The sequence below is a fragment of the Chlorocebus sabaeus genome, chromosome X, assembly GCF_047675955.1.
Source record: "Chlorocebus sabaeus isolate Y175 chromosome X, mChlSab1.0.hap1, whole genome shotgun sequence".
Taxonomy (NCBI): domain Eukaryota; kingdom Metazoa; phylum Chordata; class Mammalia; order Primates; family Cercopithecidae; genus Chlorocebus; species Chlorocebus sabaeus.
This window is the reverse complement of record NC_132933.1, coordinates 84,546,580-84,563,900: the sequence shown is the minus strand read 5'-3', so window position 1 is coordinate 84,563,900 and position 17,321 is coordinate 84,546,580. Positions and strand designations below refer to the sequence as shown.

Sequence of the window (17,321 nt, the reverse complement as noted above, 5' to 3'; positions counted from 1 at the left end):
GTGGTCACTAACTACTCAGTGCTACTGTTGTGCCACAAAATACCCATAGAAAATGCTTAATAAATGAATATGGGTATATTCCAATAAAACTTTATTTACAAAAGCAGGTGGTGAGCTGGAATGGGCCCAAGGGTTTGTTAACCGCTCCTCTTTACCTTCATAACAAATAATACAAACTTCTTTTGACTTCTACTATATAACCTCCTCTTTTAACATCTTTGATAGATATTAACCCCATTTTACAGAGGATAAGATGAGACTCAGAGACAGAAATATCTTGTCCAAGATTATACAACTAAAAGAGTGAGTTTTTAAATCCAGTTCCCAAGAGAGATGCCAAGCAACCTGTTCCTGACAAGTTGTAGACATACAAATGCTAATTTAACACTTTCTAGGGAAATTTGTTCCTTAGAAGAATCTAACTCTGACCATTTTGGGAAATAAGCCAAAAAAATCCCCTTTTAATATATTCTTTAGGAAAATATGCTTTAAAGAAAAGGTCGCTTACAGACGGTCTGAGTCAAAAACCTCAGTAGAAGTTTAAGGGTATCTTTTGATTGCTGTCGTGTGAAGGGGAAATGGGACTGGCAGGGAAAGTTTCCTTATCCTTCCTAATCAACCTCCCAGGGCCTTGGCATTGGATCACAGTGGATGAACATGTCCAAGTGCTCTGTATCCACAAATCAAAAAGACTACATGGTCTCAGGGTTGCCTCAACAGGTATATGACCATATGTAGCTGAAGACTTACCGATGTTAATTTCATCATCAGTCAGAGTGTCTCCAATGAAATCAAACTGAAATGACTGCAGCGTCTGGGAAAATTTCTGAACAGCAGAGGAATAATCTGCAAAGGAAGGGTAACAAGAAAAATGGTCAATAATGCTATGCTTTGATCTATTTCCTCATCTCTGTAAGAGCAGATAAAAGAAAACCAAAGGTAAGTGCTCTGAGCAGGTTGCAACTAGCATTTAATGAAATAAAACAAAAGATTAGATATGCAGTAGAAGAAAGTTTAAACAACTAAAATCACAAGAAGAAAAGATGGGGCATCTCAGTAAAGTCCTTAAAAGTTATGGGACATGTTTTTTATCCTCAACACCTCTCCTCTTTGACCTGCTCTACTCAAAGCATGGAAGACATGAAACTACTTAGTTATACTCTTAGGAGGGTCTCTTTACACATTTCCTAAACCCCTATTATGGGCAATACACTAGAAGCTTTCCATTTTATACATGTGGAGTTCAAAGTCCCAGAGCTGGGTGGCAAAGCTGGAAAGAGAAGCCAGGTGGTCTGTCTGCTTCTCCAGAGCCCTATTCATGATGATACAGATACCACCCGGACATTTTATATGTTAACCAGATGACAGCCTGTGTTAGGATGCTATCTGGAAGACGAAGAGACTTAACTTATTTACAGAGTATTTATAAAGAGACCTAACCTAAGAAAGCAATGAATGAAAACAATCAGGGTGACATGGCCAAACAAATGCTTTTATTTTTGGCCAATGATTTTGAATTTTAGAATATATTTTAGTGTATAAGTTGATATAAAATTAAATCATGTTTAGCTATACTTTTGAGAAGTTATCTTTATTGAGACGTTTTAAATATGTCCCCACCAAAAGGTCCAACCCAAATTTTGACCCTTATTGCACTCCAAGAGTGGTTCTAAGGCCAGCAGCATCATCACCTGGGAGGTGGAAGGAAGTGCATATTGCCAAGCCCTACCCTAGACTTAGTAAATTAGAAATTACACTTTTATACAATCCCCAGGGCATTCATATACTCTTTAACTTTGAGGCGCACTGATATTACCAACTAAGCCAACCTGTTAGACCATATTCTAGGAAAGCTTAAGCCTGTTGCTGATTTTTGGCTCCCTTTTCCGATTTCTTCTTTCTCTCCCTAGTTTAATCACCGTTCTCATCCTGAATTTTCAAACCTATCATATGCATGGACTTACTGAGCCTGAGTATTTGCTCTCAGACCAAGGAAAATGGAGACAAAGCAAGCAATCACACTGAGTCCTTTTAATGAAAAGCTGTCATAGTTAAGCAAAAATACAATACAATAAGTTCAAGCATTTGGCTAAAACAAACTACATGCCAAAAATTTTATTAGCATTTTATCTTTGTCTTATTTTCAGAAATACTTATTTTCAGAATTTTAAGTCTTAATTCTTTGAACAAATCACTGAAAATAGTAATAATAACAATATTGACATTTTTACACAGACCAGGTTACCATGGCTTCTCACAATTTTGACAACCTAGAATCACATTTTCCACTACAAATCTAAGCCACATGAATGTGACAAGTGCATGCACACCCTTCAAATCCTTTCACAGTACATCAGCAACGAGAACACAAAACTGGCTCCATATCTGGAAAACAATTGATTTTTTTCTGCTTTCCTTGGCTAGTAGTAAAAAAGGGCAGGCCCAGAATTCCCCATCTGCTCTCTGTTATGCTCAGGGAAATTAAATAAAAACATTTATTGTGTTGCTCTTCCACACCTACTAGTATTTCCTAAATACTATTTGAGCCAAGGAAGGAACAGTTATTAATTATTCCTCTTCTTAAAATTATCTCAAAATTTCAGAAACCACAAATACTACAATGTTCAACATTTATAGTATTTTGAAAATAAAGGCATGGAATAAGGAAGAAGTTGCATCTAGTCTCCCTTTTCATTATTTGTACCTAGCTCTTCTTTTCTCCAGACTCTGGGCCTTTAAAACACTGTATCTACAAAAGGCCTTGAAAGTTAATGAGGAACTTTCCACAAACATTTCCATTTACTGTTCCCAACTACATAAAAGTAGGAAATACTGTCCTCACTTTAGAATCGAATAAACAAATGAAATAATGCACACAAATTCCATTCAAAAATATGAACAAGCAGCCAGGTGTGGTGGCTCACGCCTGTAATCCTAGTACTTTGGGATGCTGAGGCAGGCAGATCACCTGAGGTCAGGAGTTTGAGACCAGCCTGGCCAACTTGGTGAAATCCCATCTTTACTAAAAATACAAAAATTAGCCAGGTGTGGTGGCGGGTGCCTGTAGTCCCATCTACTTGGGGGTTGAGACGGGAGAATCACTTGAACCTGGGAGGTGGAGGTTGCAGTGAGCCGAGATCACGTCACTGAACTCCAGCCTGGGAGTCTGAGTGCCAGAGCAAGACTCCATCTCAGAAAAAAAAAAAAAAAAGAACAAGCACAAATTCACAGCTCTTCTTGAAACAAGTTCCAGGTTCCCATATATTTGTCCCTTGTGCTGAGAGAAGTCCTGGAAAAGACTCATGTATTTTAGATAAATAAGTGAAGTGGATGACTTCTAGACTACAAAAAATCCATACATAACCTAGAAATGCTTGTCATGTGTGACACATTTAATTCCTTATCATCTTAAAATTCACTACATCACTCCAAACAATGTGAACTCATCATTTTATCCTCCCCATCCCCGTCCACTCTGCCACTATGTCAATATTTTTCAGTCCAGCTTTCAGGGTCCTCTCTCCATCACCTTACTTATGTATGTGTCTTCCACAATTTCTTCACTTCACCTTTCCCTTACACATTATAGAATGTAGTTGGATAGTGCTTTTTAGGCACTTTGAACTTTAAAGGAATGATGTAGAATATGAACAAGATTAATTAATTAGTGTAGACACCTGTTTTTCATCACAATACGTTTCGAGAGTTTCATGAAAATAGAATCATACAAAATAGACTCATTTAGGTCTGCACAATGTTTTAAAATTCATCCATGTTATTGCTTGTATCAGTAATTTACTGTTTTTGTTGCTAAGTAACACTCCATTATGTAAATATACCACAATGTGTTTATTTATCATTTCTTCATGGACATCAGTGTTTATTCCAGTTTTTCACCATTGTGAATAAAGTTTCGATGAAAATTCATGCACAAGCCTCTTCAGGACATATGTTTTCATTTCTCCAATGCATGGGTTACATGGTAAATTGGTAAGTATACATAACCCGAGTGCCACATTTAGCTAAAAAGAAATCAAGAGCCAGGTGTGGTGGCTCATGCCTGTAATCCAAGCATTTTGGGAGGCCAACGCGGGCAGATTACTTGAGGTCAGGAGTTCGAGACCAGCCTGGCCAACATGGTGAAACCCCATCTCTACTAAAAATACAAAAATTAGCCAGGCATGGTGTCATGCACCTGTAGTCCCAGCTACTTGGGAGGCTGAAGCAGGAGAATCACTTGAACCCGGGAAGCAGAGATTGCAGTGAGCCGAGATCCTGCCACTGCACTCCAGCCTGAGCAACAGAGAGAGACTCTGTCTCAAAAAAAAAAAAGAAAGAAAAAAGAAAAAGAAAGAAAGAAAGAAAGAAAGAGAAAGAAAGAAAGAAAGAAAGAAAGAAAGAAAGAAAGAAAGAAAGAAAGAAAGAAAGAAAGAAAGAAAGAGAAAGAAAGAAAGAAAGAAAGATTGATTTAAAAAGCAATCACAGTGGGTTGCAGTGGCTCATGCCTTTAATCTCAAAGCATTGGGAGGCCAAGGCAGGAGGATTTCTTGAGGTCAGGAGTTTGAGATCAGCCTGTGCAATATAGTCAGACCCTGTCTTCACACACAAAAAAATTTCTTTAAATGAGCTATGCGTGGTGGTGCAAGCCTGTAGTCCTAGCTACTTGAGAGGCTGAGGCGAGAGGATTGATTGAGCCCAGGAGTTCAAGGCTACATTGAGCTATGATCATGCTATTGCACTCCTGCCTGGGTGAAAGTGAGACCCTGTATCTTAAAAATATAAAAATTTTTAAAAAGAAAGCAATCACATTTGCAATAGCTACAAAAAAAATAAAATACCTAGGAATAAATTTAACCAAGGAAGTAAAAGATCTACACATGGAAAACTATAAAACACTGAAGAAGGAAAGTGAATAGGATGCACAAAAATAAGGAAAAGATATCCCATGTTCAAGAATTTTAGAAGTTAATATTGTTAAAATGAACATACTACCCAAAACAATCTATACTTCAGTACAATCTCTAGCAAAATGCAAAGGGCATTCTTCACAGAAATATCAAAACAAATGCTACAATTTCTCTGGAATCACAAAAGACCCCAAAAGCAGTATATCAAAGAGATATCTACATCATTTTTATTGCAGTACCTATTTACAATGCCAAAATATAGAATCAACCTCAGTGTTCATCAATATATAAATGAATAAAGAAAATGAGTCATGCGCAGTGGCTCACGCCTGTAATCCCAGCACTTTGGGAGGCCAAGGCGGGTGGATCACTTAAGGTCAGGAGTTTGAGACCAGCCTGACCAACATGGTAAAACTCCATCTCTACTAAAAAAATACAAAATTAGCTAGGTGTGATGGTGCTTGCCTGTAATCCCAGCTACTTGAGAGGCTGAGAATGTGTGGTTTAGTTTCAAGAATCACTTGAACACAGTAGACAGAGGTTGCAGTGAGCCGAGATCACACCATTGCACTCCAGCCTGAACAACAAAAGCAAAACTTCATCTCAAAGAAAGAAAGAAAGAAAGAAAGAAAGAAAGAAAGAAAGAAAGAGAAAGAAAGAAAATGTAATATATATACACAGTGAAATACTATTCAGCAATTAAAAAGCATGAATCCTGGCATTCATGGCAACATGGATGAGCCTTGAAAACATTATGTTAACTAAAATAAGCCAGGGACAAGAAAGATAAATACCACATGCTCTTACTCATATGTGGGAGCTAAAAAAGCTGATCTCATAGAAGTAGAGAATAGAGTAGTGGTTACTAGAGGCTTGGAAGGGTAGGGAGGAGCAGGGGATAAAGAGGAATTGGTTAGGCCTGTCTCAAAGAAACAAAGAAGAGTTGGTTAATGTATACAAAATTATGGCTAGATAGAAGAAAAAGTTCCACTTTCTATTGCAATGCAGTGTGACTATAGTTAACAATATTTTATTGTATATATTCAAATAGTTAGAAAATAGGATTTTGAATGTTCCCCAAAGAAATGATAAATATTTTAGGTCATGCTAATTACTCTGATTTGATCATTACACATTATATACATGTATTGAAATATCCCACTGTATCCCATAAATATGTACAAATATGTATCAAATAAAAATGTTTTTATCAATCCTTTATAAAATAAATGACCTTCTTTTTCAAACGTGATTATACCATTTTGCATTCTGCAGGAGAATTTCAGATGATCCACATACTTGTCAATACCTGGTTATTATTTATTTATTTATTTTCATTTTAGTCATTCTAATGGGTATGTAATAGAATCTCACTAGTTTTAATTTGCATTTTCCTGGTGATTAATGATATGAATGTCTTATATATTTATTGGGCATTTGCCTATCTTTTTTCCAAGAAGGGTCTATTCAAATCTCTTGCCAATTTTATAACTGAGTTGTCTTATTACTAAACTATAACATTTCTTTATGTATTCTGGAAACGAGTCTTTTACCAGATAAATGTATTGCAAATATTCTTTAAATTAACAAAGGGCTTAGCATTCTTTAAATTGACAAAGGGCTTAGCAATCTGAATAGTCTTTATTTAATTTTAAAAAGACTGAATCTCTATAAGAACAGTGACCTTTTTGGTATATTAAGGTAGCCTAATCAAAGCACCATCTCCATCTCTGCAGTAACACTGAAAACCCACAGTCACAAAGTTACAACAGCTGTGAAAATCAACAGCTTAGCAGCCACTAGAGAAGGCAGAATGTGGTTGAAGTTTCACAAGGCCCTACCCCCAGAAAATTGCCATCCAGTTTAACATGTCCTATAAGCTCTATACTCAAAATCTGTCTTAGTTTGTTCTGACTTAAAGTTCATTCTGTGAAAATAACACCACTATTGGGGAATTTGTCAAAAATAATCATCTCAAATAGTTTAAGATTATGGTGACCTGAAGCAGTGTGACAAGCTGAAATTAACAGGAGGCTGACCAAAACACTTGGTAAAACAAAAATAATTAATTAAATAAAATCGAAGAACACCCTAGGCTTGGTGGCTCATTCCTATAATCCCAGCACTTTGGGAGACTGAGGCTGGAGGATGACTTGAGTCCAAGAGTTCGAGACTAGCCTGAGCAACATAGTGAGACCTCCATCTCTAGAAAAAATAAAAATAAAAAATAGCCAGGTGAGGTAGTGTATGCCTGCAGTCAAAGCTACTCAGGAGGTTGAAGTGGCAAGATTGCTTGAGCCCAAGAGGTCAAGGCTGTAGTGAGTAGTGATCACACCTGCACTGCAGTCTGAGTAACAGAGAGAGACCCTATCTCAAAATAATAACCATAATAATTTTTAAATGAACAATGACATGCCCACGGGGGCTTTGAAAAGTTGCAATGTAAAATCTAGAAAGACATGGGTCATAAAAAAGGATATGTGCATGTTCCAGGCTATGCATAGGCCTATGAAAGATTTAAGAAGTTCCTAATCTCTCACCTCTTGCTTAGCCTTGAGGTTCTGCACAAGCAGGAAGAGAAAGATAAGGCATAATGGTCATCTGCCTAGATGAATGTTGTTGAAAGCATATCCCAATTCACACAATGACCAGCAGCAAAAGCTCAAGGCTTATTGGTTCAAAGTATTTAAATTAAATCATTGTTCAATCATTAGCTGCCCACTGAGCAAACCTACCAGAGGCTTCAGTGGTTTCTAACAAAGAATACACACTTTATATAATTAGTCCAAAAAGTCAATAAATAAGCAAACTATAACAAACAATCACCCTGGGGAACGGAAAAAATCTAATTTCCAGAGTTGCCACATGATTTTATATGTTCACTTTTCAACAAAAAATTATGAGACAGACTAAGACACAGGAAACAATAGTCCATGCTCAAGGGGATACCATGCCTAAGAACTAAGGAAAGACTGAGAACAATGTCTCACCAAAGAGAAAATATCAATAAAATAATAATTTTAAAAGAACCAATTAAAACATACAGATAGTGAGGGAGCTGCTGAATAAATTCTTCCACTGTTCAGTCCCCAGCTGGATAGTTCTCAGTAATATTTCATAAGGCTCTTCAGAGGCTACAGCAGGATTAAACCAGTTGTCTGAACATTGGCCAACTCAATAATGCATCCAAATACTGGCTTTTCCTCCTTTCCCATTTCACTGCTTTTTCACTCCCTGCATTGATCATTTCCTTTGTCCCTCACTCTTGCTTCCACTTAAACTACCTCTGCTCCCAAGCCTCTGCGTCAAGCTCTCTCTGCTTTTAGGGGGAAGCCAGGTAAAGATAATGAGCTCTTCATTACTGGAGCTGACTACTACTCATTACTGGAGCAAATGTTAGAAAAAGATTCTAGGCATTAGATTATAAGAAACTTTATTGAAAGATTGGGGAGGAATCAGTAACTAACTGGAATGGGAAGTTTGGAGATAAAAAGAAGGGGAGCAAGAATGAAGGAGGAGGAAAATACATGAGCTGCTTCAGAGAAAAGATAATCTTTTCTTGTCCATAATCTCAAAACCTAAAATAATGTCTAGTATAAAGTAGGTCCTCAATGTTAGCCAAATGAATGTATGACTTTAAAAGAATAAATCAACTTTTTAATTTCTAAAGGTCTAATTTAATAGATTGAAGTTGTCCAAAAAATTAAATCTACTTTTTCTCCAAATTCATATTCTTTTCTTAAAACAGGGTCTCATTGTGTTGCCCAGGCTGGAGTGCAGTGGGATCACAGCTCACTGCAGCCTTGACCTCCCGGGCTCAAGTGATCCTCCCATCTTAGCCTCCCAAGTAGCTAAGACTACAAATACATACCACTCTACCCAGCTAATTTCTAAAATTTTTTGTAGAGATAGACTCTTGCTTTGTTTCCCAGGTTGGTCTTGAAGTCCTAGCTTCAAGTGATCCTCCCACTTCGACCACCCAAAGTGATGGGATTACAGGCATGAGCCACCGCACCCAGCCCCCAAATCCACTTTAATATATAAGCAGTTTACTGCCATTTCAGTGGTCCCAGGAATATTAAATAAATGTTGCAAAAATTTAGCACAGCTTACAGTTTCATTACTATAGCTGTATTACATTAGGAATTTATAGAGTGGGTCAGACGTGGTGACTCACGCCTGTAATCCCAGCACCTTGGGAAGCTGAGGCATGCGGACTGCCTGAAGCTCAGGAGTTCAAGAGCAGCCTAGGCAACATTGTGAGACCCTGTCTCTACCAAAAAAAAAAAAAAAAAAAAAAATAGCCGAGCGTGGTGGTGTGCACCTGTAGTCCCAGCTACTCAGGAGACTGAGGCAGGAGAATTGCTTGAGCCCAGGAGGCAGAGGTTGCAGTAAGGTGAGATCACATGCCATTGCACTTCAGCCTGGGTGACAGAGCGAGACCCTATGTCAAAAAAAAAAAAAAAAAAAAGGAATTTATAGCGAGTGGATATCCGAAACTCCATGTGAATTGTGCCAGTAATCCATTATGCCATAAAAGCTGCATAAGGATAACCTACAGAAAATTGTTCTGAGATATTAATGCCAAAGGTACAGATCAACCCAGGGAGTGGAAAAAGGGTATATCAAGAAAAGGAAATAATGAAGCCCAAGTCCTAATTAGTTTCCACTTACAGAGGAGACAAACTACAACGCAACATGTATAGAACAGGAAAACATGTATAAAATGTTATCTACAAGTACAGGTATATACATTTACCTGCATTGTGTATAACTCCATTTGTACCTAGTTTTTAATTGGGATGAAACTTAGGTAGCTAAGTTTCAATATGACTCAAAACTTCAAGGATGCAACTCTACTTCTAAAGTAGATTACACAATAAAAATGCTCAAGGGATTCCTAGGCTTTGTGGTTTTGACTACTTTTGTTTTAAAATAAAAAATGCTCTCTTAACACATACATCCCTTTATATTTATGGATTTATTAGTTTGAATGAATCATAACCTGGTAAGGTTGTGTGCCTTTCCAAAGCAAAATGAGGTAGTGGAAATATCACTAAGACAGGAGTTTTAGTCTTGCCTCTGGAACAAATCAGTTTTGTGAGTTTGGGCAAGTTAACTTGCCTCCCTGGGCCTCAATTAATCAAAAAAAAAAAAAAAAAAAGAATGCTACTACTTACCAGTTACTGTGGCTTCCCTTTAGTTCCTACAGTTGTGAAAGAAACATATCATCTACCTCATTGGCTTGTCAGGGGATTAAAATAAGATGGCATGGTGAAGTTCTTTCACAAAAAATAAATTGGTTGGGTAAGGCAGTGGCTAACGCCTGTAATCCCAGCACTTTCTGAGGTTGAGGTAGGCAGATTACTCAAGCTCAGGAGTTCGAGACCAGCCTGGCCAACATGGTGAAACCCTGTCTCTACCAAAATACAAAAAATCAGGCAGGCGTGGTGGTGTGTGCCTGTGGTCCTAGCTACTCAGGAGGCTAAGTTGGGAGGATAGCTTGAGCTCAGGAGGCAGAAGTTGCAGTGAGCTGAGATTAGGCCATTGTACTCCACCCTGGGTGATAGAGTGAGACCCCATCTCAAGAAAGAAAGAAAGAAAGAAAAGAAAGAAGGAAGGAAGGAAGGAAGGAAGGAAGCAAGGAAGGAAGGAAGGAAGGAAGGAAGGAAGGAAGGAAGGAAGGAAGGAAGGAAGGAAGGAAAGAAACAGGGAGAGGGGAAGGGAAAGGGAAGGGAAGGAGGGAGGGAGGGAGGGAGGAAGGAAGGAAGGAAGGAAGGAAGGAGGAAGGAAGGAAGGAAGGAAGGAAGGAAGGAAGGAAGGAAGGAAGGAAGGAAGGAAGGAAAAAGAAATCACTTTCTAAATGTAATTAGTTATTTTTATTTTAAAATTGGGCTAACATTCATATTAACTAGACTGATATAAACTAATGAGGATATATGCAATTAGCCTATAAAACTGAAGTGAAACTAGTCTAGGACAGCAGTTCTTGCATTTGTTTTTTTGTTTTTTTGAGACAGGGTCTAGCTCGGCTGCACAGGCTGGAGTGCAGTGGCACGATCTCAGCTCACTGCAGCCTCAATCTCCTGGGCTCAAGTGATCCTCCCACATCAGCCTCCCGAGTAGCTGGGACTACAGCTGTGCACCATCACACCTGGCTATTTATTTTTTAATTTTTTTCTTGTAGAAACGGGGTCGCACTATGTTGAGGAGGCCAATCTTGAACTCCTGTGCTTAAGCAATCTTCCTGTCTTGGCCTCCCAAAGTGTTGGGATTACAAGTGTGAGCCACTGCACCCAGCCTGGTTCTTGCATTTTTAAAGGGTTATAGACTCCTTTGAGAATATAAAAAATACTTTCTTCCCAGAAAGATGTATGTAACACAAACTTCTGTACAATCTCTACAGCCCCAGATACCCTGAGAAATCCATGTTAAGAACCAATAAACAAGATAATCCTCAAGGTCTCTTCTCTTTAACACTCTTGAGTGTATGTTTTTCCTTTTGAAAATGAGTAAATGAAGTAACCACTCTATAAATCAGATTGATTTAACCAAAATATCTTCCTCCTAATCCAAATACATAAAAATACTGGGTAAAAAGGCAACAAACATGTGTGTACTTTTAAAATACATAGCAAACTGAGAAAGCAAGAAAAAGAAGCTCCTAAGTACTAGAAATGAAGAACAAATTCAAAGCCACAACAGAGAGCAGCAGCTGAGGCAGTAGAGAGATATCAGAACTAGATACACTCCGTTCTCATTATTTACGGATTCTATATTTGCAAATTTGCCTAGTCAATAAAATGTATTTGCAACACCAAAATCAATACTTACGACACTTCGTCCACTCATTCATGGACATGAAAATAGCTATGAAAAATGTGAGTCCCCAACATATGCATTCTGAGCTTGAAAAGGGGGATACTGCCTTCTTGTTTCAGCTCTCATACTATAAACCACTATCCTTTTCCTGGTCTATTTAGTGCCACGTTTGTCACATTTTTCTACTTCTTGTTGATAGGTTAGCTGTTTAACATAGCCCCTTAGCATAGTGCTGAAGTACTATCTGGTGGTCCTAAAGGAAAGAAGGCTGAGACATCCTTACAGAGAAAACAAGTATGTGCTAGATAAGCTTCGTTCAGTCACAGATTATAGTGCTGTTAGCCATGAATTCAATGTTAATGAATCAACTACATATATGATAAAATAAGGGGTCTTTAAACAGAAACACATGTAAAACAAATTTATGTACTGACTGGCTGCTGAAAATGTGGAAAAACTCACAGGTACCTAACCCTTTATTTCCTCTAGGAGAAATGGTTCAGTATTCACTAACTACATGTTTACATTGACTTTACAGAGCATAACTACCATGAATCACAAGAATTGACTATATGTGGTAGTTGGAATTTTATCAGCAGGCAAAGGGACATTACTTAGGAGCTGGGAGCTTGGAATGAGGTCCCTTCATGAGGTCTATTGGCATATGACACTGTAGGAATATACTAGAGAGTCTCCCATTGTGGTAAAATAAAGTTATCCAGAACCACAAGCTTATGCTAATTAGAGTTCAAGTTTATACTGCTCACAAAGGTTTCTAAAAATTAATTTTAAAACTAATCCTGAACCAGCACCAAGCAAGCTCTAAGAAGAGGCAAAAGAAAAACTGCCCCGTAAGAAAACCTCTATAAATCAGGGCACATAAGGGAATCCCAAAAAAAAACTGCCACCCAGAACTTCACAGTTGAAAATTATAAACCACACTAGGAAACTGACATGAGAGCCAGACAGCAGTCAAGGCAAATAAGTGGGTTTTCTTCTGTAAGATCTAGGATTATATTACACTCCAAAAAGTATTTTTAAATAGGAATAATTTAAATATTCAAAAAATAGGAAAAATTAGAATCCATACACCAGTCACAGATTATCTCAAAAGAAACAAGAATCAGAATGACAGCCATTTGCTCAACAACAATAACACTGCCAAAAAATGGATTATTGGTTTTTACTTGCTAAGAGAAAATAACCATCAACATACTAGTAGCAAACTAGAAAACAGATCTGAAGAAATCATCCAGAGCACAGCACAGGGAGAAAAACAGCTGCAAAATATAAAAGAAAAATTAGGAGATAAGGAGAAGAGGCACTGATAGGAAAACCCAAATAAGGGAATAAAAGGCATGGGGGAGGCCAGGTGCCATGGCTCACGCCTATAATTCTGGCACTTTGAGAGGCCAAGGCTAGCAGATTGCTTGAAGTCAGGAGTTTGAGACCAGACCCGGCAACAACGTGAGAAGTCGTCTCTACCTCGTCAAAAAAAAAAAAAAAGATTATTTAAATTAGCCAGGAATGGTGGTGCATGCCTGTAGTCCCCAGCTAAGGTGGTTGGGGGGAAGCTGAGCCCGAGGGATGGCTTCAGTCTGGGAGGTCAAGGCTTGCAGTAAGCCATGATAGTGCCACAGCACTCCAGGCTAGGCAACAGAGCAAGACCCTGTCCCCGCCCCCAAAAAAGAAAGAAAAAGAACAAAATGGGAATATCAACAAAAAAATTATCAAACAAAATGGATATTATATATTGAAAAGGGCAATTCACATAGAATACACAGGAATTACAAACATACAAGCAACAAACATAAAATCTCTAGAATACATGAAGCAAAGGTGTTTGTTTGTTTGTTTGTTTGTTTTGAGATGGAATCTCGCTCTGTCACCCAGGCTGGAGTGCAGTGACACAATCTGGGCTCACTGCAACCTCCACCTCCCGGGTTTAATCGATTCTCCTGCCTCAGCCTCCCGAGTAGCTGGGATTATAGGCACCCGCCACCACACCTGGCTAATTTTTGTATTTTTAGTAGAGACGGGGATTCACCATGTTGACCAAGGTGGTCTCGAACTCCTGACCTCAAGTGATTCACCTGCCTCGGTCTCCCAAAGTGTTGGGATTACAGGCATGAGCCACCGCGCCTGGCTGGTGAAGCAAACACTGACATAACCGAAGGGAGAAACAGATAGTTATACAATAATAGATACAATAATGGATGAAATAACCAGACAGAAGATCAGTAAGGAATCTGTGTACTTGAACAACAATATAAGCCAACTGGAGCAAAAAGATATAAAAAGGATACTCCATCCCACAACAATAGAATACATATTTTTTGAAATGCACATGAAAATTTCTCCAGGACAGACAACATGTTAGGCCACAAAACAAATGTTAATACATTTTAAAAGCTTAAAATCATACAAAATATTTTTTCTGATAAAAATGAAATTAAGGGCATTCTGGCGCGGAGCGGAGCGGCGGCGGGTGCGGCTAGCGGGTCGGCCGCGGAGCGGAGGTGCAGCTCGGCTTCCCCCGGCACCCCTCCCCCTCGGGCGCCAGCCCCACCCCTCCGCCGGCCAGGCCAACCCCGCCGTACTATCCCCTGCAGCGCGAGCCCGGGGCGGCTCCGAGCGCCCCCCAGCAGACCCCCATCATGGGCAGCCAGAGCTCCAAGGCTCCCCGGGGCGACGTGACCGCCGAGGAGGCAGCAGGCGCTTCCCCCGCGAAGGCCAACGGCCAGGAGAATGGCCACGTGAAAAGCAATGGAGACTTATCCCCCAAGGGTGAAGGGGAGTCGCCCCCCGTGAACGGAACAGATGAGGCAGCCGGGGCCACTGGTGATGCCATCGAGCCAGCACCCCCTAGCCAGGGTGCTGAGGCCACGGGGGAGGTCCCCCCCAAGGAGACCCCCAAGAAGAAGAAGAAATTCTCTTTCAAGAAGCCTTTCAAATTGAGCGGCCTGTCCTTCAAGAGAAATCGGAAGAAGGGTGGGGGTGATTCTTCTGCCTCCTCACCCACAGAGGAAGAGCAGGAGCAGGGGGAGATCAGTGCCTGCAGCGACGAGGGCACTGCCCAGGAAGGGAAGGCCGCAGCCACCCCTGAGAGCCAGGAACCCCAGGCCAAGGGGGCAGAGGCTAGTGCGGCCTCAGAAGAAGAGGCAGGGCCCCAGGCTACAGAGCCATCCACTCCCTCGGGGCCGGAGAGTGGCCCTACACCAGCCAGCGCTGAGCAGAATGAGTAGCTAGGTGGGGACAGGTGGGTGATCTCTAAGCTGCAAAAACTGTGCTGTCCTTCTGAGGTCACTGCCTGGACCTGGTGCCCTGGCTGCCTTCCTGTGCCCAGAAAGGAAGGGGCTATTGCCTCCTCCCAGCCACGTTCCCTTTCCTCCTCTCCCTCCTGTGGATTCTCCCATCAGCCATCTGGTTCTAAGGCCAGTTGAAGATGGTCCCTTACAGCTTCCCAAGTTAGGTTAGTGATGTGAAATGCTCCTGTCCCTAGCCCTACCTCCTTCCCTGTCCCCACCCCTGCATAAGGCAGTTGTTGGTTTTCTTCCCCAATTCTTTTCCAAGTAGGTTTTGTTTATCCTACTCCCCAAATCCCTGAGCCAGAAGTGGAGTGCTTATACTCCCAAACCTTGAGTGTCCAGCCTTCCCCCTGTTGTTTTTAGTCTCTTGTGCTGTGCCTAGTGGCACCTGGGCTGGGGAGGACACTGCCCCGTCTAGGTTTTTATAAATGTCTTACTCAAGTTCAAACCTCCAGCTTGTGAATCAACTGTGTCTCTTTTTTGACTTGGTAAGCAAGTATTAGGCTTTGGGGTGGGGGGAGGTCTGTAATGTGAAACAACTTCTTGTTGTCTTTTTTTCTCCCATTGTTGTAAATAACTTTTAATGGCCAAACCCCAGATTTGTACTTTTTTTTTTTTTTTCCTAACTGCTAAAACCATTCTCTTCCACGTGGTTTTACTGTAACATTTGGAAAAGGAATAAATGTTGTCCCTTTAAAAAAAAAAAGAAATTAAACTAGAAATTAATAATGTAAGAAAAACGGGAAAATTCACAAACACATGAAAATTAATTACATTCTTTTTTTTTTTTTTTTTTTTTTTTTTTTTGAGACAGGGTCTCATTCTGTTGCCCCAGCTGGAGTATACTGGCACAATCTCAGCTCACTGCAGCCTCAAGCAATCTTCCCACCTCAGCCTCCCAAGTAGCTGAGACTACTGGCATGTACCACTAGGCTCGGCTAATTTTTTTTTTTTTTTTTTTTTTTGGAGAGACGGGTTCCCACTATGTTGCCCAGGCTGGTCTGAAACTCTTGAGCTCAAGCAATCCCATATGCCTAGGCTTCCTAAAATGCTGGGATTACAGGTGTGAGCCTGTGCTCCCAGCCAATAACTCACTCTTAAACAACCAATGAGTCAAAGAAATCACAAGATAAAATAGCAAGTATCTTGAGATAAATGAAACCACAAACACAACATAATTTTCAAGACATATGGCATGCAGTAAAAGTAGCACTGAAAGGGAGATTTATAGCTGTAAATGCTTACATAAAAAAATCAAGAAATATCTTGAATCAGTAATCTAACTTTACACCTTAAGAAACTTGAAAAAGAGAAAACTAAGCATAAGATAGTAGAAGAAAGAAAATAAAAAATAGTTTCCAGATCAATAAAATAGACAATAGAAAAACAATAAGGAAAATCAATGAAGTCAAAAGATCAAAGAGATCAACAAAACTGACAAACTTTTAGCTAGATTGAATAGGAAAAAATAGAGATGACATAAATTATTAAAATCAGGAATAAAATTAGGGACCGAGCACGGTGGCTCATGCCTATAATCCCAACATTTACGGAGGCCAAGGCAGGAGGATTACTTGAGTCTAGGAGCTCAAAACCAATCTAGGCAACAGAGTGAGACTCACATCCATCAAAAAATAAAAATTAGCTGGGTGTGGTGGTGCATGCCTGTAGTCCCAGCTACTTGGGAGGCTAAGGCAGGAGCATTATGTGAGCCCAGGAGCTCGACGTTGCAGTGATGATCCTGCAACTGCATTGTGGGCTGGATGACAAAGCAAAACGCTGTCTCAAAAAAAAAAAAAAAAAAAAAAAAAAAGGAAAGGAAGGCTTTTATCCAAAGGCAGGCAATAATAAATGCTGGCGAGTATGTGGAAAAGGGGAAACCCTTATACACTGTTGGTGGGAATGTAAATTAGTACAACCACTATGTAGAACAGTTTGGAGCTTCCTCAATAAACTAAAAATTGAGCTACCATATGATCCAGCAATTCTACTGCTAGGTATATACCCAAAAGAAAGGAAATCTGCATACCAAAGAGATAACTGCACTCCCATGTTTGTTACAGCACTCTAAGTGTCCATCAACAGATGAATGGATAAAGAAAAAGTGGTACATATACGACGTCATTCACGAATACCACAAACGAGATCTGATCATTCTTTTTTATGGCTGAATAGTACTCCATTCGACCATAAAAAAGAATGAAATCCTGTCATTTCCAACAACATGGATGGAACTGGAGATTGTGTTAAGCGAAATAAGCCAGACACAGACAGAAAAATTTCA

The 17,321-nt window shown here is 39.8% G+C and overlaps 1 protein-coding gene and 1 pseudogene across 4 annotated transcripts in view; one reads left to right on the top strand and one right to left on the bottom strand.

Moving 5' to 3' along the window:
- The window catches only part of OPHN1 (oligophrenin 1), a 374,614-nt gene that overhangs the window by 245,691 nt on the left and 111,602 nt on the right, over nucleotides 1-17,321 (bottom strand). For 3 of the 4 annotated variants that reach the window (XM_073013604.1, XM_073013605.1, XM_073013603.1), the window contains exon 3: nucleotides 751-846. In XM_073013604.1, coding sequence (XP_072869705.1) covers nucleotides 751-846 — 96 coding nt within the window. Of the gene's footprint in view, nucleotides 1-750; nucleotides 847-9,231; nucleotides 9,352-17,321 lie in introns of all 4 variants that reach the window. The other variant, XM_073013606.1, reaches the window with a different exon arrangement.
- Nucleotides 14,183-15,485, top strand: LOC119620905 (MARCKS-related protein pseudogene; annotated as a pseudogene).